The sequence below is a fragment of the Ictalurus punctatus genome, chromosome 23, assembly GCF_001660625.3.
Source record: "Ictalurus punctatus breed USDA103 chromosome 23, Coco_2.0, whole genome shotgun sequence".
Classification (NCBI taxonomy): Eukaryota; Metazoa; Chordata; class Actinopteri; order Siluriformes; family Ictaluridae; genus Ictalurus; species Ictalurus punctatus.
The window spans coordinates 17,491,107-17,516,834 of NC_030438.2; the positions used below are offsets into that span (position 1 = coordinate 17,491,107).

The window sequence follows — 25,728 nt, forward strand, 5'->3', positions numbered from 1 at the left end:
AAAAAAAAAAAAAGGTGCTCTATAAACACACTTCTCACTGCGAGGATGGACCAGCTCCTCCACCCCATTATCCAGAATTCCTTAATTCAGCTTTAAACAAAGCTGCCCAGATGGCTTCTTTACATCGGGGTTTATTCGTGACTCAGAGGTTGGAGTTTTGCCCCAGCTGGATCACGCTAAGCTCCCTGGGCTGAAACTGTGTGCGTAAGCACTTTTCTGGAACCTAGCAACACGTAGCACATGTTTGGAAGTCGTTCCGGCGCCGTAATTTACTGCGCTTTGTGTTTTTTGATCTGCCCGCCCAGGCTTAAGAGGTCCATCTCATTCTCTGACAACATCTATTTCTGCTCAAACACCTGCAACAGTTTGATGGCCATTTTTATGGGAGAGGTGTTAGCCTGCAGTTTCTGGAGGACATCTACCCACGGTCGTAAATTACTCGGAGAGTTTCACTAACAACATCCTGCTCGTCAGAGCTCGAGTCCGAAGTGGAAAAGTGTTTAATCTGATGCCGTGTGGATCTGAAGAAGAGACAGAGAGTCGGCAGTAGACGTGGAGGAGTGGAGCATCAGTTCTCTCTCCATGTTAGGACAACAGAACAACAACTTCTTCTTCTTCTTCTTCTTCTACCATTTATCACTTATTGTGCTTCACTCTTTTATTTTCCTTTTATTCCTTCTCTTCTCTTCTCTTCAGTATAATAGATTTGGCATGCTGATCACAGTTCTCCCAGCATGCAAAACGCTTCTCTCCATTTATCACCTGCAGCCGTCGCTAGCGTTCCTGTTATTAAGGGCTCTAAACAAAAGAGGGCACACAGCTCTGAAGAGCACGGTGTACAGGATGGCACACAGCTGGCAGGGAAAAGCAGCCGTGCCTCCCGCCAGATGATCCCCCACTTCTCTCCTCTCCAGCCTCAGCGGTGCACACATTTGTTTGTCAGAATGCCAGTCGGTGATGAATATTAATGCGCAGAGGTGACAGAGATGAATAGTGGTGGCAGCAGAAAGGCGAATTAGTTAAAGTCAGATTGGCACTGGGCCAGGAACAGGAATAAAAGGCAGAGGACATGCAGGGTCAGAGGTCACCAGTGCAGGGCTAACATGTATAGTTAGGGGATTTAGGGGTCCAAGCACAAAGTGCTGGAACTTTCATTATTCTGGCTGGGTTGCTCTTACTCTTTTTATCTCCTCTAAAATGAATCGTGCAGACCAAACAATAGGTCATTGGATGTTGGACCGTTAAGCTCCCCCTACTTCAATGTCGAGCTAATTTGCATAATATCCAAAACTACTTTTGCGGACCAGTAATAGGATTTTCGCTGTATCTTCGCAAAATTGGTGTCAGACTACTCAGTAGAGTTTGACCCTCGGACCCTCAGATTATCAAAAACATGTTGACGTTTGTAACGAATTGTTCACAACAGTTGTTTTTGGGCGGAGCTTGGGTTACTCAAACAGCGGTACTGTAACTCTGGACTGTTTCGCTGAAATTGCGTGAAACTTGAGGAGCATATTCAGTACAAGGTTCTGAGGGAGCCGGGAAAGTTTGGGGTGTGGTTCAGAGTAGGGGGTGGAGTTACATTCAAACAGCTTTTTCAAAAGGAAGCGGAAGTCCAATCAAGCTGAAGTTTGGTTTACTGCATTGGTCTGGATGTTTAATAAGGACCAGGTTACTTCAAAAACAACTTTCAGAAGGAATTATTGTCATTTTGGCTTCATTGTTTTGTATTGTCTTACGGAGACTGCTCAGACCGCACAGCTATATTTTTATTGTTATTGGTAAAACGGTGATTGAAAGGAACTTCTGAAGGCTTGGACTTTTCACTTCTCCCCTTTCCACTATATAATAGATGAAGGCTCAGAGGTCAGAGGTCACCAATACAGGATTGGCTTGCATTTATTTATTTATTTATTTATTTCCCTTGTCATCGATGGAACGATGACTAAATGGAACTTCTAAAGATTTTTCATAACTATTCGCAGCCTGTTCATCAAACAAGTGAAACAGCATAGCAAACAGGAAATACTACTAAGTGAAGTGGCATTTTGTGCATTTGAATAAACTGGAAGCACAACTGGAGAGAATTAAAATCAAACGAGGAGGACCTACGACCTTTGCACCGTGCCTCAAATCCTCAAACACGTTCCTCTCATCACAGCAGCATAGTTAAAGCTCTTGCCAATTTCTCTCCTGTTATATATCACTACTGGCTAGTTTCTGTGGAGGCGCACTACATGTGGCCTGACTTTTCCAGACTTTTCTGCCAGCCAGTTCTGAAGTCCTTTTCCGATCTTTTAATGGTTTTGGAAACCTTCTGGAGATGTTTGTTCTCTGGAACTGAAATAGTCTGCAATTAACAGAAAAAAAAACACGGAACATATATAGGGAAATAAAGCAGTAAAATATTTCGTTTAAACTTTTTTTGTTGTTTTGTGTTTTCTTTACAGATTCAGTACAAAAAGTTCTCATAAAAATGTCAAACTTGAGCACAGTCTGTGATTAGTTGAACTCAGCTCTGAAACAGTGTCTTGGCCCATTTTCTGCAATGTCTGAAACATCGAATTCTTCTGTCTTCGCCGAAGCAAACCACCGAGACTCCTTTTCTCCGTAAGGATGCGAGCCATAACGATTCGAACATCCGTTTCCGAAAACACGCCCATGCCCAAAATGTGTGTACGCATGAGCAACTGAGTAAACACACCATACGTGTAGTGGTTATATCCATTATCATACATTGTTATCGATACCAAAGTCCACGAATCCTGAATGTCGATGTACGATAGTTTTCTCCCAGTTCGGACATTTGATATTTTTAACTGAAGAAAATAGCTAACCAGAAGTTCATCGAGCCCGACTCTACACGACCGGATGGTTTGCTAATCATAACAGCCGTAAGGAAAATATTCCGCTCACTCAGACAAAGCTTGCTGCAAAATGTTCACTAACATTTTGGGGATAAATGCTAAGCTACATTAGCGGTGAAAACAAAACGTAACCAACGGACTAATTTAGTAAGCTGTTTCACCAAACTCACCATACTTCTTTAGAGTCGACTGCAAAAATTTTAAGGCTGATATTTCATTTTACAATATGTGGAAGCAAAAAAGAGATACCTCGTGCTGTATGAATCGTGAAAAAAATTACATGGCCCGTTTTATTTAAAGAACACTTCAAGCACCACTTGAAGTGCCCCCACACTGCAAATATAATAAATGTAATAAAATATCAAGTATAAATGTAGTAAAGGCGATCCTAACAAAAACTAAACAAAACAGCCGCTGTATATGTGAACATTTCCAGCTCCAAAAAAGATAGCCTTTTTTTTTTTTTTCTTTGGCATTTGTTACAGGATCCAGTTGAATTTTTTTTTCTCTGATGTCTGATCCACCATTTTTTCTGGTATGGGTCTGATACTGATACTATCTATCTGTCTATCTATCTATCCATCTATAGAATCTATCTATCTATCTATAGAATCTATCTATCTATCTATAGAATCTATCTATCTATCTATCCATCTATAGAATCTATCTATCTATCTATCTATCTATAGAATCTATCTATCTATCTATCTATCCATCTATAGAATCTATCTATCTATCTATAGAATCTATTTATCTATCTATCTATCTATCTATCCATCTATAGAATCTATCTATTTATCTATCTATCTATCTATCTATCTATCTATCTATCTATCTATCTATAGAATCTATCTATCTATCTATCTATAGAATCTATCTATCTATCCATCTATAGAATCTATCCATCTATAGAATCTATCTATCTATCTATCTATCGAATCTATCTATCTATCTATCTATCTATCTATCTATCTATCTATAGAATCTGTCTATCTATCTATCTATAGAATCTATCCATCTATAGAATCTATCTATCTATCTCTCTATCTAACTATTTTCCATTTCTATATGTGTAATGGTACGTCGTTTTTAACATAATAACAAAGGCATGGAGTTTAAGATCAAATCTGATCATATGGATGTTTTATAAATTTTATAAACCAGGTGCAAAAAACAACTCATTAAACTTACACTCGGTTGATTGAATTTTTTGTTGTTATTTAAGAATACAGACTCATTCAGAACTGATGCTAACGCTTTTCTCTGTTAGAAAAATAGGATCTTATTAGTTTTTCCTCACTGAGGAAATAAAAACAGTTATTGCTGGGGGAGCTGAGACTTTCGAACACTTATGTGGAGTGAGAAGGTGTGTATATAAGCAAAGTGTGTGTGTGTGTGTGTGTGTGTGTGCACGCCTTCTAGTTCCACTGCGATGCACAGAGGACAGCAAGGTTGTTGCTATAGATTAGAAGATGAGTCAGCATCCGTCTGTGTTCTCCATGTGTGTGTGTGTGTGTGTGTGTGTGCGTGCGTGTGTGTCAGAGAGATGTGCCTGTAGCCCCGTCGCCATCCCTCAGTTCCACTCCAGTGCCGCAGGAAATGTACCCTGATATTAGCTATTAAAGAGCAGATTGTCAAGGGAGCCACGCCAGCTCTGACAGCTGTACAATACCGAGAGAGAGAGAGAGAGAGAGGGAGAGAGACAGAGGGAGAGAGGGAGAGAGAGAGAGAGCGATAGAGCCAGGGAGGGAGAAAGATGGGGAATAATGAGAAAGATAGAGAGAGGTTTCGATTGAGAGCGAGAGAAGACGTGAGAGGCAACTTTCAGCTTGTTCAGTCATCAGCACCAGTGAAGCTGATATCTCTCCCAAGCAGCCACACACCCGAGCACCAAGCACTGGATTGGAAAAAACCCTTACACACACACACACACACACACAAACACAACAGCTTGGCAAATCTGATGACACCATTGCAAACAATGTCCAGTTTGCACCCACCTCCAGACACTCGCTTTAAACAAACATCTGAATTTTGCATCTTTTTTTTTTGCATTGACCCATTCGGAGGCATTGTTATTAAGCCTGACTTGGATCGGACCATGAAAAGACATTAGTGAGTTGTAAGTGGGTCCTAGTGCCACCTTGATCTTGCAGAATTTCTCATTTATCCTCAAATGTAGCTGGTCAACCCAGACATGTCTGTGGTCTGAAATGTGCTTCTTTGCATCTTGGTTCAGCCTGACCGAGTTCAAAAGAGCCACATTCATAACTTCAGTCTTTCTTATCAGCAAATAGGAAAGACTCAAGTAGGAGGCATGGCGTAAAGTTCGAAAGAGTTATTCAGATGGTTATATAGGTGTTTTTTTTTTTGTTTTTTTTAAAATACTTATTACTGAACATGTTTTAAGGCAGGTTGGTGATGCACAGTGTAGAACTGGAGTCTACGAGCTAGCAAAAGATATATTCTTCCTGTAGCTCTGGTGCGAATTTCAGAAATCCAGACATGTCTTGCTGACGATTTGGTGCGAAACTCTACAAATTATTCGGCAGGTAAAAATTTGACATCTTGTAGTTAAACATCTGCTAGTGCTCTTTTATTCCTCCTCTGCTAAACATTTTAGATAAATAATCATTGGATAGTTCGCAGTGGTGATGGGATGGCACCCTGTCCTGAGTGTCCCCCGCCTTGTACCCCGAGTCCCCTGGGGATAAGCTTCAGGCTCCCCGCATCCCTGTGGGGGGCACGGTAGTTTAGAAGTTAGCAGGTTTGTCTCGCACCTCCAGAGTTGGGGGTTAAATTCTCGCCTCCACCCTGTGTGCAGGGAGCTTGGATGTTCTCCTCGTGTCCCGGGGGTTTCCTCCAAGGAGGTGAAGGAACCGGTACACCACATTTGATTTGTTTTTAGAGCTTTAGACCTGGATATCGGATGATATTGTTTACTTCCTAGCAACAGATGTCCAATTGACTGAGGTCACCTTTAACGTTTAATCATCTTTATTCAGTATAAACTTTATAGCAACTAATTTACTAAATAAGTATAGGGAATGTGTATGAACACATACTGTATGCTTGAATGTGTTTCTACTGGCATGTGGGATGAATGCATGGATGGAGGGATGGTAGGATGGATGGATGGATGAATGGATGAATGGATGGATGAATGAATTGATGGATGGATGGATGGTTGGATGGATGGATGGATAAATGGATGGATGGATGGATGGATGGATGGATGGATGGATTAATGGATGGATGGATGGATGGTTGGATGGATGGATGGATAAATGGATAGATGGATGGATTGATGGATGGATGGATTAATGGATGGATGGATGGATGGATGGTTGGATGGATGGATGGATGGATGGATAGATGGATAGATGGATGGTTGGATTAATGGGTGGGTGGATGGATGGATGGATTGATGGATGGTTGGATTAATGGGTGGATGGATTGATGGATGGATAAATGGATGAATGGATGGATGAATGATTGAATTGATGGGAATATGTATTAACACATCCTTGAATATGTTCATATGGCAGGTGGAAGAAAGAAGGAAGAAATAAACAAGCAAATTAATTATTAAATTAATAAAACTTGAATTAATTCATGTGTTTTACTGGCATGTGGAATGAATGAATGAATGAATGAATGAATTGATGGGAATATGTATGAATGTTCACATGTACACATGCTCGAATATGTTTCTGATGGCAGGTGGAAGAATGAATGAATTAACGTTAATCTGTATGAACACGCCCGCTTGAATATGTTCTCGAAGGCAGGTGAACCTCTATATCAGAAATTGAGGGAATGGAAAAGCGATAAAATCACCTTTTTTGCACACTTATTACAGAGGAAGCAGGACTTCCTGGGACTGACTCCACGGCAGCACATATTGGGCCCTAATCATTTTAATTAAAGGTATTAATCCGGCATCACGGAGGAAACATAATCAGAACTCGAGGGAATTATGAAGTACTCCGCATACTAATGAGGATAGAGAAGATTTTAATACGACGTACTGCAATTAAAGCAATGAGACTGGCAGCTTGCTCCTTTTACAGAAAGGACAGTGAGGATAAAGTTGTAAATGAAGCAGGTCAGAGGACCGGTGTCTCGCTGTCTCATTCAGCTCCATCCTTCATCCTGTGTGTGTGTGTGTGTGTGTGTGTGTGATCTGGAGATGACTGGGAGATTGATCGCAGTCATTATGGACATTAATGAGGAGAAGCGAGTTCTTTCACTCTCTCGTTCTCCTTTTCTCTTCTGTTCTGTGCTGTTTCGGGTCAGTGTGGATCTGCGGATTATAGATTAGCGTCAGAGTGACAGAGAATCAAAGCTGCCCTCGTCCTCGCAGCACAGCCCTTAATCACTTGTTTTCAAAGGCAGAATGGCTCACTAATTGATTTATAGAGCAAGCTTGCTCACGTAGAGCCAGTCTTACGCAAGAACACCTGTAATTGCACTTTTTTTTGTTGTTGTTTCAGCTAGCTGGGTCAGTCTGTCTTCTGTGGACGTGTGTGCTGTAGATAATTGGGCTAAATGAAGGACTGCACATTTATGTAACTCTGCTTTCTTTAAAACGTGACCATTTTTTTCAAGCCTCTTCGTTGTGTCTGAACAGTTAGTTATACTTCACATACGCCGGGTTCCACAGTTTGGTCCTGAACTTGAGCCTGTATGAAGTTTCCTTCCACGTTCTCCCCGTGTCCGTATGGGTTTCCTTTGGTTTCCATCCACCTCCCAAAAACATGCCGGTAGATAGATTGGCTACTCTGAATTACCCCTAGGTTTGAATTCAGGATGCATCCCTGCCTTTGGATAGGCTCCAGATTCACTGCTACCCTAAGTGATGACTAGAACTGCTGCAAAGCTGTATAACCGAACCTATATTTCCTTCATTCCTAAAATGCTGAATTAAGCAGTGGAAAGTTTCTAAAAGCATTGCTGACACCATTTCTTTCAACCTGCATTTTGACACTTTAATACCAAGCGCCTACCGTGTGCCCATCAACGATAGGGAGTGTAATAGAGCTGTACAATCTCCTGTAACCCCATCCCAGCATAGCTGAGCCTGCACTCTGCTGTGAGTACTGTATAGGATTGTTTTTAGCTGCACCCCCTTGCATTGATGAAAGATCTCCATCAGCTGCTGCAACTCAAGTCTTATTCACCATCAGAAAACAGTGTCATAGAGCTGATGGAGGAGAATCACGTTTTTACTCAGATCTCTTAAGCTTCCTGGAGTCCAAGCTACATATGTGACTCTTCGTGTCCATGTATTACGGGGTTGAAATGAGCACGTGGTGCCCACTAGTCAGTGAAGAGGCACAGGAACACCTGTGCTGTTTATAGTCAGACTCAACGATGTGCTTAAACAGCAGAGCAGAAGTCCCAGTTACTGCTAACAAATTGTCTAGCTAATCACCTGTGGCTGAGATAGGGCTACTAACTGGGCCATGGGAACACTCGAGATTAGTGACGCATTGTCCGAGATTGATTTGCCCTTCTTACAGTAGATTATTCTTTTGGGGGAAACAAGCGTTGCATGGTGTGACATGGACAAGGACAATATTCTTTATTGGTTTGTACAGAAATGACATGGTTTTCATCCTTCCCCCAAGCGAGACACGTTAGTCGTCCAAAGTTCTTTCGACTCTGCTACAGCACACGTTGGTCTCTCTTCTATCCATATAGAGATGCTGAAATTTTTTGGTAATATGATGAATAAGGATGAGCAACCACGCGCTGCTTCTTTTAAAGATCACACAGCAGAGCCGAAAGATAAATAAGAGAGCCGCTTAATGGCTCGCCAAAATAGAAAGAAATAATTCAGTATCGATCGAGTCCTGAGATGGAGAGACTGGATGCTGCCTCTGTGTTATGTCTGCACAAAAAGCGCAGGGTCTCATGAGATATCGATCACCGCTACACTGCCAACCCCCAGGACCTCATTCTGAGAGAAAGGAACCAACGGCAGTTTATCTTGGCTGTAATTAATTTCGCTGTCAGCCTCATTAGGTTATATTGACGGCCGACGCCATCGAGCTTGATATTTGACACGAGCGTTTTCAGAACAGTGGCTCTGTGATTGATTGTCTCACAATCAAGAAGAAGGCAGGGAGAAGGTTAAAGCTTCAAATGATAATGTTGGGGATGGGGCACGGTGGCTTAGTGGTTAACACGTTTGATTCACACCTTCAGGGTTGGGGGCTCTGCCCTGCGTGCGTGGAGCGTGCATGCTTTCCACGTGTCTCGGGGGCCTCCTCTGGGAACTCCGCCCACCTCACTCCACCCCACCCCACACCTTCCCCCCAATCCAAAGGCATACATTGTAGGCTGACTGGCATTTCCAAACCGATGGGTTGGCACCACATCCAGGGTGTTCCCAGGGATAGGCTCCAGGCTCCCCCGCAACACTCTGTAGGATAAGCGGTATAGAAAATGAATAGGTGGACGGATGATAACGTAAGAAAACCTGTTAGTGAAATATTAGACTTTACTGAAGGTGATTAGAATAAACTGACCAGCAGTTTGACCTAAGCCTATCTACGCCCAGCCTTAACTCAGACAAAGTCATTACGGTCCCGACTTTGGGAATCCGCAGCTGTCTAAGGTTTCACCCTATTAAAAAGAATATTTATTTATATATTTATCCCATCACCCTATAGTGGAATCAAGGCCATTAAAGGTGTCATGTGTAATAAACTTTATGCGCCCCACAACACGACATTTGTTCTCTATATTAGAACAGTTTCAACATTGTTGAAGAAGTCAGACTATTATGTGTCCCAGCATCAGTTAAAAGCATTTGTAATTTGCTGTAGCCAGAGGCAGCAATCTCAAACACATTATGCAAAACAAAAAAAAAAAACTCCCTCAACAGTAGCTGTGTCAGAGGTTTACTTTCTGTTAAAATCAGCCATATTAACATTTGGTTAATTTACCGAGTTTAGCTTTTAGCCTGATCGCCTGAAGATTTCGAAAGGGAATGGATTCGCAAAGTGAAACGGGAGTCTATCTCACCCGCGATACTTTCTATTCAAATAAATCTGGTTACATCATGGAGCTACATAGTCTCATTTTTATTTATATACCTATTAGTATCTGTACAGTTCTATAAGTCTTCAGACTTATAGATCCAGTAATTGAATAAATAATGGACACAAAATCTTTTAGGTAATCTAAAGAATTTGGGAGGTGGAAGGTGTGAGTAAGGGATAAGGGGAAAGGGGAAAGTAAGGTGTAATATGCCATAAAGTAAAGGCAGGACGCGAGTGCAGAACCACTGACAGTGTTTGCTTTGTTACGTTGAAATTCGGAAGCCATAATCATAGTTAAGCCCATAGTAGTGTTCAATACACAGGCTAATAGCGTCAAACAAGAGTAAAATGTCTCGAAAGAGGTTTGATAATCGGATAAGAGTTTTTTTGGTAGCCTTATAATAGGAAATACTACATAAATTTGACTATATTATATTTAAGATATTTTCACTTGGTAAGACGTCAATTTTTTTTTGTATGTAGTGTAGAAAATAGGTCACTAGTGATTCATGAATCCATGATAAGCCTTCGTGGTCAGAGAAAGAATCAGCAGGGTATAAATAGACAAACAAATCAAGAAATAAACACAGAACAGGCGATCACAATCGGGTAACCAGCCAATGATAGGACCAGGATGGAGACAGGACTAGAACAGAAACAGAACAACATGGTAATGTCAACAAAAGCACATGATGTGAACCTAAACAAAACAAGAGGAAAGCGCTGCTTATCTCTAAACTTATCTTTAAACTCTGAACTGTGCTACGTGCTAAGAGAGGGGAATTCATGACATAAGCTCAATTCACTGACCAATGTATCATTTACCAAGAATTGTACGTTAATAAAACCTAAAAATATCAGGATAATAAAAATAAAATCCGAACTGCGCAAGGATGCAGAACGTTGGATACGTACATCCGTTATTAAACACCTCATAAACAATTTTTATATACCTTGACCAATCGGAATCCTTATAGTCATAACAGAACGAGTGAATTTATAGCAGGTCGTATGGAAGAGTCAGCAGATGAGGGCTCGCGTTTGACTCACTACTGTGTAATCATTTGTGAGCTTTGCTAAACGAACTCGAATGTCTCTGGTCATATTTCATGAGTTGGATGCAATGTGACTTGGAAATAGGCTAAAATAACAAATGGGTTTCACCCACTCTCGTGGGAAGTGGTAGGAACCTCGGCTGTGGTGCTGCTTGGACGCCCAGCTATGCACAGCTGTGTTCACGCTGTGACCATGTGTTAACATCCCAAACGGTTTCAGGGTTGTAAACAATTATGAGAACAGTTCAGGCCAGCTCACGTACACTGAAACAGATACTTACACCACTACACCAATGGGTCGTTAGTATAGCAGTGGAATTGACACAGCATCAGTGGATCCCTTATTTAGTTTCCTATTACCCAAGTCTTCCAGTACCATTTAGAAAATGTCTGTAAAATGATTATATTACTTTATATTGTGGAAATCTGGAACCATCCATGATTCCTTGATGTTCAAAAGGATAACCTAGAACTTTCTCTCTATTCCATTTTCATAAGAAATTCCTGATCCATTACACCCGGTAGTTCCACCATCTCCAGCCAAGTGTGGCTCCAGTGTGGCCTCCACCGAGGCCGAGGCCGAGTTTACCTCAGCAGAAGGACAGAGTCCGGACGTCTCTCCTAGGGCAGCCCAGGACCCCGAAGCCGAGAAGGAGACGGAGGAGGCGAAAGCTTTGCGTCTCCTTTACTGCTCACTTTGCAAAGTCGCCGTCAACTCAGCATCCCAACTCGAAGCGCACAATAGCGGTGAGAGAGAGTGCTTTCTCCACTTTCCATCACAAAGGTCGTGCTGTAAAGTGTCTGTCTGATTCATAGCAAATCGAGTTGGCGTGAAAAGAAATCTTGGACGTAAACAGAAAGCGGTGTGCAGGTGATGCAAGATATCCTGGACTAAAAGAGTTTTTTTGTTTAATTTTTTTTTTTTTCTTAATAAATGTGTGGTTTACGTTCATAGTTTCTCTCACAAAGCATTTTTATCTGAAGGGTTTCTGATTATTTAGGATTAAAAGCGGTGAAAGGATGGTGATTATGAGATTTCCTCAGTGCATGAAGACAGTAATGTAAAAAGCAAAGCACAAAACATATTCCATCTCAATACTCTCCAGACTATTGCTAAGGCGATAAGCAGGATACTCTAAAGATAAACAGCTACGATCTGTGCTAGAATGCCGTCATCTACTAGAAATATTTGACCATAAAATGAACACTCAGCAGCTGTCTTTGCACAGCTTTATAGTATTAAATCACCAATGAGATTTCACCACCTAACAGTAGCATCTGAGCACAACAGCACTACTGATAGAACCACAGTGCAGCAAAATACATAGTCGGAGTCCCGATATGTAAGAAATATCTTTCCACAAAACTGAGAGATGATTCTTCGATGACTTCTTTACGATGTAACAGAACGCTGCTGTTTTGGGATTTGTTCCTCAGGCACCAAGCACAAAACCATGCTGGAAGCGCGGAACGGTAATGGCTCCATCAAGTCCTTCCCCAGGCCAGGGGTGAAAAGCAAGCTAGTGTCACCCAGTGCTGCATCGACGGGCTTGCAGAACAAGATATTCCACTGTGAAACATGTGACGTGCATGTCAACTCAGAGACGCAGCTCAAACAGGTCAGAAGATAAGTGTAATGGAAATAAATTGGGGGATGTTGGGCGGGGGGACAGTGGCTTAGGTGTTAGAACGTTTGCCTCGAGCTTGCAGGTTCTCCCCGTGCTTCGGGGGTTTCCTCCGGGTACTCCGGTTTCCTCCCCCAGTCTAAAGACATGCGCTGTAGGCTGATTGGCATTTCCAAAGTGTCCGTAGTATGTGAACATGTGTGCGATTGTGCCCTGTGATGGGTTGGTAGCCTGTCCAGGGTGTCCCCCACCGTGTGCCCCGAGTTCCCTGGGATAGGCTCCAGGCTCCCCTGCTACCCTGTTTAGGAGAGTCAGTATGGAAAATTGATGGATGGAAATAAATTAGAGAAGCCAAACGAACTGATGTATTTATGAAATGAGATAACCTACTATATCGATACGATACATCACTCTGGGAGCAGATGGGGTTAAGGGCCTTACTCAAGGGTCCAACAGTGACAGCTTGGCAAAGGAGATGCTTGAACCCTTGACCTTCTGATCAGCAACCCAAAGCAAGTCTTTGTGGCACTGGAGCCACAAGTCCATTGTAGCTAACTAATCGCTTCACACGCCTTTAGTAAGATACACGATCTCACGATTCAGTGAAACAGCAGGGATAATCCGTATTTACAAAATTTCAAGTCTAATACCGTCCCGCATGGAACAACAATAGGGTGGTGTGAAGCAGATAATTCTATAATCAGTTACCATCCTAAACAGCACATCCTGTACTTGTCTGAATTCTGCTAGTCCCATGTGCCTGCGATACTAATTTGCCCCACCCATTATATAATAAATCACTGTGACCCAAACCATATTGAGATTTCTGAGGAACTGGATGCGTTCTGTTTTGTTTTTTTTGCATATAGCATGTTTACAGAATAGATTTACGATGAAACAGACTTCTATTACTTAGATACGTTGCTACATTAGCGAATATGGCAGCTCCGATGCAAATCTCAGACACTACAACCATGACTGATTGAGAGAAATTGTGTTATTTCTGTTCCGGTTGAAACGTCTAAGCCAGCAACTATGTATGTCTCTCCTTTCAGCATATCAGCAGTCGGCGCCATAAAGACAGAGCAGCAGGAAAACCGGCCAAGCCCAAGTACAGCCCCTACACCAAGACCCCAAAAGGACAGACCAAACAGCAAACAGGAAATACAGTAAGAGCGCAGCAGAGAACCGTGCATACAGCTAAGATAACGGACGATAAACAGAAAATGTTTTCATTTCACAATGGGCCATATTTATTAACGTGTCACTGCAAATCATATTTTGGTCTTGAAAGGTGTCACTATTAACTATTAACATGCACGAAGGTTTTGGCGCCGATCATAAGATCAAAATGGTGGTTTTAGCTCGAATTTCTAGTGGAAAAAACAGTGGGATTTCTATAATGGTGGGCGGAGTCTCTGTCAGGATGACCCCGCCCCCCATCGACAGTTCCTGAGGGCTCACCGAGGATTAAAATGATGTCAATCATATGCTATGACCTTCAACTATCTCAATTGATCTCAACTCAAATGAACATCAAAGGGAGATTTTGGAGCGACGTGTTAGACACCATCATCATCAAAACACCAACTAAAGGAATATCTTTAGCTAAAAATAGTGCTCAGTCTCTTGTACATATCCCGAGACTCGTAGAATCGATGCCAAGGCACAGCTGTTCTGGTGGTTTGTAATGGTCTAACACCTTACTAACACACTTCAGGTTGGATTTTCTTTTTCATTTTTGTTTTTTCTTTACACATCTGTATATCTCTAGAGCAGTTTTCTTTTGTAAAATACGGAGTGGTGATTATTGGATTGAATGAACTGTTCTGATTGTAGATAATGACTGTTATGAGATTGTGTTATTTTTGGCAAACGAATGGCTAAAACATTGCTAGCTACAGAGACAGACTTTTTAAACAGCCATCATTTATATTTAATAACCGATGAAACTATTTTGCCAACATATCACCTGCCAAGTCACAATTAACATTAATTTATTGGAAGACATTAAATATGAGTTGGAGCCCCGAACCCAAAGGAGCGCTTGGTCATCCGTTGCTTTCTGGCCTTAGCATACTGTGTTCTCAGCTGCTAATACTCCGCCACACTGACTGTATTTCTGCACAGATTTTAGAAAACATACAGTTCCCAAAAGAGCAGGATGCGCATAATGAAATTAACTATGGATTTTTTTCAGCATAGTTTCCGAATGGACTCGGACTTCGGCTAATCCCACCAGAAGAAGAGAGCCAAAAAAGTCCCAACAACAAACAGTGTGGTTATAATAAATATGGATGGGCCTGTTTATTTCTGACAGGAAGACATGCACAAAACAGCACTCAGTTTAATAAACAGGTTTAATGTTTCACTGACCACATGTTTTTTAGGTGGGATGCACCTGTGTTGAATTGAATGTTGTAAGAACGATCTGCTAAATTGTCCAGCACAAACGACCACCAATATGGCTGGAATTAGCGCTTTTCTTAGTAAATATGGCCTCGTATATTTGAACATTGTAATTATTTAAGTATCGATAGATTTGGTGGCCCTTTAGACTTTTTCAGCACATGTGAAACTGTCCTAAATTTAATACGGCTCTCCAGTTCACGACACAGCTGCTGGTTATACTGTATGAGTTGAGAGGGCAGGATCAGTCGATGACCCACTTGCATGAACTGATGTTCCCAACGACCAATCACTGATCACCATTGTTCCCAATGACCAATCACTGATCACCATTGTTCCCAGGGACCAATCACTAATCCACATTGTTTTCAATGACCGACTACTGATCACAGACATTCCCAATCACTGATTAAAATTGTTTCCCATCGACCAATCACGTATTACTGTTGTTCCCGCTGACCAATCATTGATCACCATTGTTCTTGACAACCAATCACTAGCCACCACTGTTAATAACGACCAATCATTGATCACCATCGTTCGACAACCAATCACTAGCCACCTCTGTTCCTAATGACCAATCATTGATCACCATTGTTCTCGACAACCAATCGCTAGTCACCACTGTTCCCAACGACCAATCAGTGATTACTGTCGTTCCCAACGACCAATCATTGATCACCATTGATCTCGACAACCAGTCACTAGCCACCACTGTTCCCAACGACCAATCACTGATCAATATCATCGCCATTGACCAGTGACTCCTCACCGTTTGTTCTTTCTTTTAAACGCTATTCTTGGTATTATTTTTACAGTAATAAAAGTCAGTTATTCCATCCGCAACTGTTTCCTTCATGTCTCTTTTACTTTTATAAATAGTAAATACGTAAATAGTTTCTGGTGCCATGACCAAAAACAACTTCTTTCTATTAGAAATGTCATCTATTTTTTTTTTTTTTTTTACTCTGATAAAACTTTGCTCTTCCTAAAATCTTCCCTCATGTAACATGTTTGGATGCGCAAATGATCACGACGGCTCCTAGGACGACTTTTTCAGCATGCATTAGGTACTTTCCGCTGAAAAGACTTCTAGTCAAGACAACCTGGTTAGTAAAGGAACTTGATGGTGTGCCACAAGGGCCAATTCTGGGACCATTATTAATTTGATTTTTTTACCCACACTCTTGCCTTATTTTGAAACCAAAACAAGTATGGATGACTTAAACGTAACTACTGTATATATTCTGACACTCTCTCCATCTCTGTGTCTTTACCCAGCCAGTGAAGCTGCCTCTGAGTAAGGACATGGGCCAGCCGCTGACCGCCTCAATAGTGCCCTCTCACTTGGCCGCCATTGCCGCAGCAGCCACCGCATTCCCTCTTCGCGCCAGCCATAACCCATCCCTTTTCCAGACTCATTCTCTCTCCTCAACACTTCTTCGCCCCGCACCTGGGCCTATTCGGACCAGCCATGCGCCGATACTGTTCGCTCCCTACTGACCTCCGAACTGTGACTTCGGATTACGTCTGACACACCATCTCAGCGCTAATTTAATCGTGGTCCAGTCGTGTGGATTATTGCCTTTTTTTTTTCTTTTTTTTTTTAAATCCATCGTCACACATGAAACCTGTATGGATCTGATGTGTGATAATATACCGCAATAATTAAAAAGACAAACCAGGTAACTATGCATTGTCATCACCATATGACACACTGACTCTAAGCTCTAAATGGATTTAGGGATATATTGTTGGGGTGCTTTTTTTGGTCTTGGTCATGTCATTGCTTTTGAAAAAATATATATAAAAAAATATATATATATATTATGTATGAGAAGAGAGAGGCTAAAGTATGGGAAAATAAGTTCTACTGCTCAGCTGTTTGCACTTTAAGCTCTGCCTTCTGTGGATGTCTTCAGTGCTTTAGATCAGTAGAACCTGGTTCCTGTATTTTGTTTTGATTTGTACCTACGTGCATTTGGTGTCGTGTGAATGGAAAAATGGAGGGAAACGTGAATTACTGCTGATTTATTACCTGTTAAGCAATGTGTGTATGTGCGTGTGTGCGTGTGTGTGTGTGTGTGTGTGTGTGTGTGTGTACACATTTGTACATCCCTTGAAACTACCCAAGCAAAAATCTACACACAAGGATGGTAAAGCTCGTCTATCTCATCTAATAATGTGAAGAAGAAAAAAAGATTTCAAATAAAGTCTTACTTTGCTAACTTGTTTATACCAAAAACAAATCCTTCTACAAATTCACACACACGCACACACACACACACACACACACAATGTTTTGATGAATGATAGTTAGGGAATATCCCCATGTGTCCTGTTTCCATATGGGAATCTTTCTGTCGCACGAAATGCTGTTATTGAAAACGAGGCGCAAATTATCATCCGATCAATTAATCCTAATTTTGAACCACGAGAGAACAAATAAACACGAATTTCATAATTCACCCCGAAACCAAGCATTCCCTCTAAAAACCTGCTATCAATCCCTGGTGCTTCGGTGAGAGTGTAAGCCTCATTTGTCAAAATCCCACAAGTCTCCAGGTGTTGAATGAACTCAGCTGTTCCCTCTATGGACCTACACTTGAACTCTCTCCCTCGTCTTGCGTAAATATCCCATTATGACTTATCCTTGCCTGAAGAAGACCGAGGGGAAAAGTCTCGCTAGTGCGCGCTCCAAACCCAGCCGAGACGTTAGTCTGGTGAGCAGATAGCGGGAGTTGCTGAATGGGATTGCTGGCGCCGTCGTGCGTCCATAACTTATTTATGAACTACTAATCACCAACATCTGTATGTGGGACGGGCTCTGCTGTTCCAGGAAGCTGTCAGTGTGCACGCACCCATATGCACACATAGCATCCTAGCCAGCTGAGGAAGCAACATTTTAGGTAGGCCAAACCGCGTTAAGTGCTCTGACCTCGGCTTTTTAAAGATACGGCGAGCTTATCTATTGGTTGCAGAAATCAAACTCACATGATTCTCCAAATTCCCCCAAATATCCCAGCTAAGCTAAGTACTAGCCAGAGCACCTTCTTTGTTGATGTGACAGAAAAAGCATCTCACGCGATGTGCACGCTGAACCATGACGATTTCACTGCCTAGCATGTACAGACTAACCAGCCGAAATTATTATTAGTGATCTTAATAATGCTCTGCAGCTTCGACTCGTGGAAAATGTACACGTAGTGCTTGAGCAGCTTTTAGACCGCCGTAGGCAACCGATAAAGAAAAAATCCACCCTGAACGACTTGCATATTAATATTTATAATCCTTGTATGATCTTCAGTTGTGTATAAAAAAAAAAAAAAAACAACATTCTAGTCAAATTTTGAGTTTATGTTTTTTTTTAAATTAACGGTTTACTTGCTTAACAGTTTCATCACCTGCAGATCGCGAGATTTAGGCCTAGTGTCATCGCTATCTCAAGACAACGATGCAGCAGCGCTTTCGTCCTTTAGTCTGTCCAGCTCTCTCATCTCCTCATCCGTACACTCAGCTTCCAAAGCGTCAAAGCTCATGCTAATACGGCCATCGATGGCATCGCGCTAACTATAGCTGCGCCGAGTCTTTCGGTGCTATCGAGAGCTGTACTACGCTGCAGAACGCTTGCATCAATGTCCCCACTAATTCTTATCGGAGTTCTCATTTTATTTGGTGAACATGGCTGGAAAATGGTGAGTGAGAAACCTGAAACCTGACCATTAGCCCTAATGCTTGAGTTAGAATTTTTTTTCCCCCCTACTATGAAACACTGTTTAAAAACTGCACTAGCTAGAACAATATCCAGCTGTGATGTTAGCGAAAATGTAGCACCAACAAATCAGCACCAGAGGATTTGATAATAAACGTCAGATATTTCAATAGAAACATATCTAATGTGTTTCAGGGTGGAGATTTCCATTAACGTGACCAAAACGTGTAAAGATCAATTTGCCGGTTATGTAAAATTTTGAACCCGGATGCTCTTAATGATTTCTAACCTGTAGCTGCTAATTTGGTAGAAATGCAGCTGGACAACGGAAAATTCCTCCAGCTTCTTTAATATTGACTACGTTTACATGGACAGCAGAAATCTAACTATTGACCTTACTCTGAATAAGACGATATTCTGATTAAGGTGTTTCCATGAGTCGCTTTTAGAATGTTGCTTTCACGTTCAGGTTTTTACGTGTTATAGAACGTAGATCGATTAACAGCACACGTCATTACATGCCCGCGCCACGCCGTCCGCTCCAGAATTTCACGTATCGACATACAGCTGGTCTTCGTTATGGTACCGTATACAGTTTTGGGTGTGTTTATTTTTAATTTTTACGAAAGCTTCAGGTGCGGTTAATTATTTGTCATGCTATACGTGCACATAGACGACTGCTTGAAGCCGTGGGCTGCGTCCCAAACCGTATGCTTACTTACTATATAGTATATAGAGATACATGTATTTCGCCTACTATATACACGTGTATATCTCCTACTATTATAACAGGTAAGTACGCGGTTTGGGACGCAGCCGTGCTCTCTTGTTTGCCGTCAGACGGTCGAGCGCTGCCGTGCGTGTACGTGTCCTGTCGCAAAATGCGGTGAAAACTCCCACACGACGTTAAGTGTGATTAAGGTGTGTACATGTCGCACGTCGATAATGCGACTAAAACAGGAATACTCCACACGTCTTCATTCCATTTGTGTTTACTTCGAGTACGACTTTAGTCGGATTAAGGTAAATAAAAATCCTGTTTACATGCTAGTTTCTTAATCAGAGTCTGGTCTTAATCGGGTTAATATCGTATTATTGTTATCCATGTAAACGTACTGACTGATACTTACTTGGAAAGCTTTCTCAATGAGTCATCATTTCAAGCTCAGCACTGCAAAATGACACACTCCAGTGCAAAGTCTCGGAGAGTGCATTCTGGTGCGTTTTCTCCCTACATTTCATTCAACACCTTGGCTTGAATCTCTGTCCTTTCTTTTCAAGAGCCTGAGAGCGAGAGGATGCGGGGGGAAAAGGGAAATATATATAATGGAACTACACATGGTGGCAGAAATTCCTCCCAGTGAATGGATGGATGGCAAATTCACACCTTCAGTCATTCTTGAGCTTCTGATCAAGAGGAATGTAGTTAGTAATTAGCATTCCATCAGAGGAGGACTGGGGTTTTCTTTGTTCATATTGCACTCTTTGTGCTAGATAGCCTGGAGCTGTAAAAGCCTGCAGCGTGCAATGCATCACACGAATCTCCGGCAGGAAATGGAGCAATTTCATGGATCATGCTGACAGAGGGGTGCAGTCTCAATTTGACCCCCCCACACCCCCCTCCAGTTCTCTTGGGAGTGAGGTACTATCTGCGGAAGGAATGTGAATGACCTGATAATAAAGGTGACTCAGTAGACTGCAACACTTACGCAGTTTAGAAGACTTTTGGAAAACTTCTGACATCTGAAGTTAACAGAATACATGCAGAATTTCCATAGCATAGGAGTTAGCTGACTGATAGATAAGGCTAAACACCATCGAACCATTGGGAACCCGATAGCAAACACAGTGCTTCTCGTTCTCCGATACAGGGACGAGTTGGTATAGTGGAACCATCCATATGTAATGCGATGCACCTGCCATTACAGGATGAACTTTTCAGCAATATATTACAACTACAAGGGTTCTTAAACATGGTTGCAGGGTTCTACATAGAACTTCCATTAGAGGGACACATTCTCTAAGAGTGTACCACGTTGGAATCTAAAAATGCCTGGATCCCCACTTCAAATCTTTGGTTTGCCTGCTGTCAGTCTGGTGGAAACCCTTAAAGAACCATTGTATGATCCCTATAGATATCTAGAACCAGTAACCATCCTTAGAATGATTTGGGAACCCAAGAGCATACACAGTGCTTCTCATCCTCCAATGTAGTGAAGGGTTAGCACAGTGGAACCATCAAATGTGAAGTCTGGGATGCACCATAAGCAGTTAAGTGTTTAACCCTGATTAAGGGTTCTTAACCTCATTATAAGGTACTACATGGAACCCTTTCTGATTAGAAAACTCATAGGGTTCTAAATATAGAAGATGTAAAGCTTTCCCAAAAGAGACTTATTCTGTATCCATTGGAAGACTAAGACTAATTTCATTCCAGAAACTAAAGAGTCCTTTGGTTTTTGCACCACTGGTGAAACCCTTAAACAGGCAAGGCACCCGTTTGGCCATTATAGGATGAATATTTCAGTAGTTGTTCTTCAAAGTTTCTTTAGGGGTTCACTGGATAATTAAAAGGTCTTTAGCCATCTAAAAGGGTACTACTTGGAACCTTTTCTGGTAGGAAAGCTTGTCAGGGCGGAGATAAATGTTTAGATAGGACTAGAGTAGAACCTTCTAAGAATGACATTTGAAGACTATAAAAACATCTCTATCTCGAGTTCTAGCACCTAAAGGGTTCAGTAATCTATGATAACTACACCTTTTATATGTTCGTAGAGGTCTACATAGTTCCTTTAAAAGGTTCATCACATTGCCAAGAACCTGAAAATTGTTGGATTCCCAGTTCCAATCTTATACGTAATGTTCAGTCTATCATCCGGAAGGTTCTTTGGTTTGTCCACCTGGGCTTTTATGTAGAACGCTACAAGAGAAGGCAACTTTTTTGTATAAAATTTCTAAGTAGAACTCCTTTAGGACGTTAGGACAATTAATCATTTAAAGAACGCTTAAGGAACCTTTTGTTTTATGAGCACGGTTTCATAAATAGGGCACAAAATGTCCATCTGAGACTTTATCAGGAGTCTTCATGGGTATTTGAGAGATTGCTGCTCTACTAATGACTGTCATTATTCAGTAAATGACACACAGTATGTGATGTGTTCAAAGACAATTATTATAGCTAATACACGAGGCCAAGTTTACTTTTAAGCAAGAAAAATAGAGATGATCGCTGGTGTTGACTTAGAGGAGCCAGAGATCGAGTCTGGCGGGAATTGACTGTACGCTTAGTGGAAGGTAATTAATAACAGCACGAAAGGATTTCATTTCAGGTTGACTTGGAGGTAATGTAGCATGCACTCAGCAAACTGGAGTCGGGCTTCGTTATTATTAAGACCACTCGTATCAATTACCTCTGAAAAAGGAGCCTTGGTGAGAATTAATTGAATCTAGCTGAGGGTTTGGAGGTGCAGTTCAGTGCAAGAAACGAATTCTTTTCCATCGGTTGAAAGTTCTCGACAGTTGCGTCGTTACTTTTGCATCGGAACTGAAGTCTCTCGTCCACACAGACTTCCATTACATCGATGTGCTTTAGTACACTGTGAGACTCACTATAATCTATAAACGTGATAAAAAGCAATGGTCACCGACCCTCTTCCTGGAGATCTACCTTCCTGCAGGTTTCATCTCCATTATACTTCATGAAGAACTTCTCAAGGCAGTGATTAGATGGTCAGGTGGGCACACTTATGATTGGAGCTCAAGTCTTCAGAAAGGTAGACGACTGCTGTAAAGCTATTGGACAGCAATCTCAGACCCAAGGAAGGCTTTGGATCCACCACAGCTCAGATCAGGATAATCTGGTTATCGTTAATCTGGTGGCATTGATGGTAGTATTCTCATGAAAGCTGAAGCTTTGGAAGTGTACAGATCAGGAGGTGAGACAGGTAGACAGACTAAACCACGAAAGAGCCGAGGGCTAAATCTCATTGCATTACTATCACCTGGTAGTCAAACTGCATCGTGGGTAATGTAGGAAACTGAAAATACTGAAAAGGCATGGTAAAGAAGTTTAAACTCAAGCGGTTCGCAAAGCCGAAGACAACATATTGATTATAAATACCGATATACAAGCCATTCAGGATGGATGTTTTACCTTAAGCTCATGGAAAGCTTGAAAGTCTGTCCCTGGTGTGAGAAACACACTTTAGGTCTCCAGAACCACCATGACCGCAATCTCACTGGTTTTCTCCATCCAGAGTCGAGAGGACTGACAGTAATGAATGCAGCAGCTGACTTATCATCTTAATGGGACTGTCAGTGACGTGTCATCTTAGTACTCTTAGCGACAGGTGGGACGAGTGGGGACTCATCAGATCCAGACAGATAAGAGGACACGATTCCAGCGGGTCACATTTTTGTTTTGATCATAAAAAAAAAAGGTGCAAAATTAGCATCAGAAGGATCTGTAGGAAGGCCTGATACAGGAATACGGTGTATTGAGTGATGTAAATTGGGTCAGATCTGATTTGCATAGACACTGATTTTGATTTGAGGTACCCACAAAAGCCTGAGAGTAATTTGCGCATCCAAATGTGCTGATTCTGGCTGATGGGACATAATTATATTGGGGGGAAAAAATGAAAAAAAAAGTACACCATGGTCTTGATCTGATTTGGCATCATGTACAGTATTGTCAAATTGTGCAAATTTCCTTCTAGTAATTTCCTCTTTTCATCTGGCATGTTCTTCTGTATGTGGAACCAAATGGTGCACCAAATATCTACATAAAGTACAGTGCTGCCATCTAGCGGTTAACAAGCAGGAACACGGCTAAGCGTAACTACATCAATGCAACAGTGTTATTCTTTTTTTTACTAGTCATAGGAATTATTATTGATGGATTTTCCTATATTTTTGCTTGTGAATATGCAATCTACTACAGATTATGATGTGCAAATACATAAAGAAAGAAAAAAATTAAATAAAAACAATCTGCGCATCCCCAAAACCGAATGCGATCGTGATTGGATGCACCCTGACCCGACTGCGAAATCATCAGGAAAAAAGAAAGAAATATCACATTTCATACTTCGTCATGCCTAAAAGCACTCAAAGGGTCTGATTTGTCTGCACTGCTAGATTTTGGCCGGCTTTGTTTAACCAGCTGCAGAGCTTTTGTCACAGTTCCCATATTTGTCATAGTTGCTAAGGAGACCGGTTGCTAAGGGGAGATGAGTAAACAGCCAACATCCATCCAAGTGGCACTTGAGGACTTCAAAAGCAGAAGGAAAACATGGTATGCACTAACCACAGGCCTGTTGAAGTCTGAAATGAATGGTGGCTTTGCTGAAGGATGATAGCAGGCTCTTTGTTTTGCTGAACCAGTTCTTGGCTTGGACTTGATTTCTGAAGTATTTCTAAATGTACTTAATGGAAAACAAAGTGGGGATTGTCTGAATTGCTTTGATATAACATGCATTTTTGCCATCCGCAAATGTATAGTAAAGATCTGATGTTCAAGGGTCTAGGGTTTGTCTAGATATGTGGCGACACAATTCCTTTGCTTCCCAATGAAACGAGAAAGCTCTTGATGCTCTTGAAAGGGAACGGAACTGTCTTCAGGAATACGTATGCCATCTTTTCTCTGGAAGTGGCACCCGGACTTCAACTCCGGGCTAGTGGCTCTGCATGGCTTGCTCAAGAACGTAGATGCTTCAGCGTTTCCCTCCAGTATGAAGATGATGTTGAATACGATCTTCAGTCATGCAAGTGTAAGAGTTCTTGATCGCATGTCAGAGAAGTGAAAAAAGTTAATGGAAAATGCCTTGGTCATGACTGAGAACCACAAAGGGGAAAGAAGGGTTCAGCTTCTTTAAAACCGTTTATATATTTCCTGGCAGGGCTGCTACAGAAACTGTGACCAGGGAACTTCCTGTTCAGCTGGATTAGCTGCAAGGTCTTTTGCTGTCCCTAGAGCCAATTTGAGCTGGAGTTCCTCGCTTAAATAAACATGGTTTTCCGCACTTAGATGACGCTGGAGAAGATGCCAGACGTCGGAAGAAGCTAAAGCTCCAGCTGAGAAACTGAATGAAGCGACGGATGCCTTGCTGGGGAGCACACTGAGGCATGTTCCGCGTGCCCTACAATAGCATCTCCAAGTGAGAAATGATCCCTCCAGAGCCTGGCCTTCAGGGGTCTGTGATCGTGGTGCCCTACAATAGCATCTCCAAGTGAGAAACCATTCCATCAGAACCCGACCTCCAGTAGCTTGTGATCCCTGTGCCCTACAACAGCATCTCCATGTGAGAAACCATCCCTTCAGACCATGGCCTCTAGTGGCCTGTGATCGTAGTGCCCTACAAGATCTCCAAGGGAGAAATCATCCCTCCAGAGAACAGACTCCAGTCGCCTGTGATCGTAGTGCCCTACAACAAGATCTCAGAGGGAGAAATCATCCCTCCAGACCATGGCCTGCGATCATAGAGCTCTACAATGGCATGTCCAAGTGAGAAACAATCCCTCCAAAGAACGGGCTCCAGTCGCCTGTGATTGCAGTGCCCTACAACAAGATCTCCAAGGGAGAAACCATCCCTCCAGAGGCCTGTGAGGAGCTCTTTATTAGCAGTAGGTATTAAGAACCAGAAACTTGTTAAAAGATCTCACAAGGTCTGTTAAAAGATCTCACTGGCAGAATGAGAATTCACGGGTTTGCAGAAGGTTAAGGAAAAGCTAGAGCCAGGTTATTGAGAAGGACCCAAAAGACTGCGGCCTTGCAAAGGGAATCTATCACGATCTTGCGTCAGCAGCTGTGGCTGTTGGTTCAAAGAGAACATTGTTCTCGGTTCTGTGCAACAGCATTGTCCATTTCTACTTAATATAACCACACAAACCGAGTGATTTTGTGATCTGAATGAAATATCCACACCACATATAATTGTATACAATTCACCCCCTTTATTGGAAATATTAACTAGTACCTGGACATTTAAAAAAAAAAAAAAAAAAAAA

General features: G+C 41.9%; 1 protein-coding gene across 2 annotated transcripts in view; it reads left to right on the top strand.

Moving 5' to 3' along the window:
* The window catches only part of znf385d (zinc finger protein 385D), a 62,651-nt gene extending 45,415 nt beyond the window's left edge, over positions 1-17,236 (top strand). For both annotated transcript variants that reach the window (XM_017453625.3, XM_017453627.3), the window contains 4 exons: positions 11,473-11,721; positions 12,412-12,593; positions 13,655-13,768; positions 16,290-17,236. In XM_017453625.3, coding sequence (XP_017309114.1) covers positions 11,473-11,721; positions 12,412-12,593; positions 13,655-13,768; positions 16,290-16,511 — 767 coding nt within the window. In that variant the 3' untranslated portion in view covers positions 16,512-17,236. The remainder of the gene's footprint in view (positions 1-11,472; positions 11,722-12,411; positions 12,594-13,654; positions 13,769-16,289) is intronic.
* Positions 17,237-25,728: the final 8,492 nt, after the last annotated feature.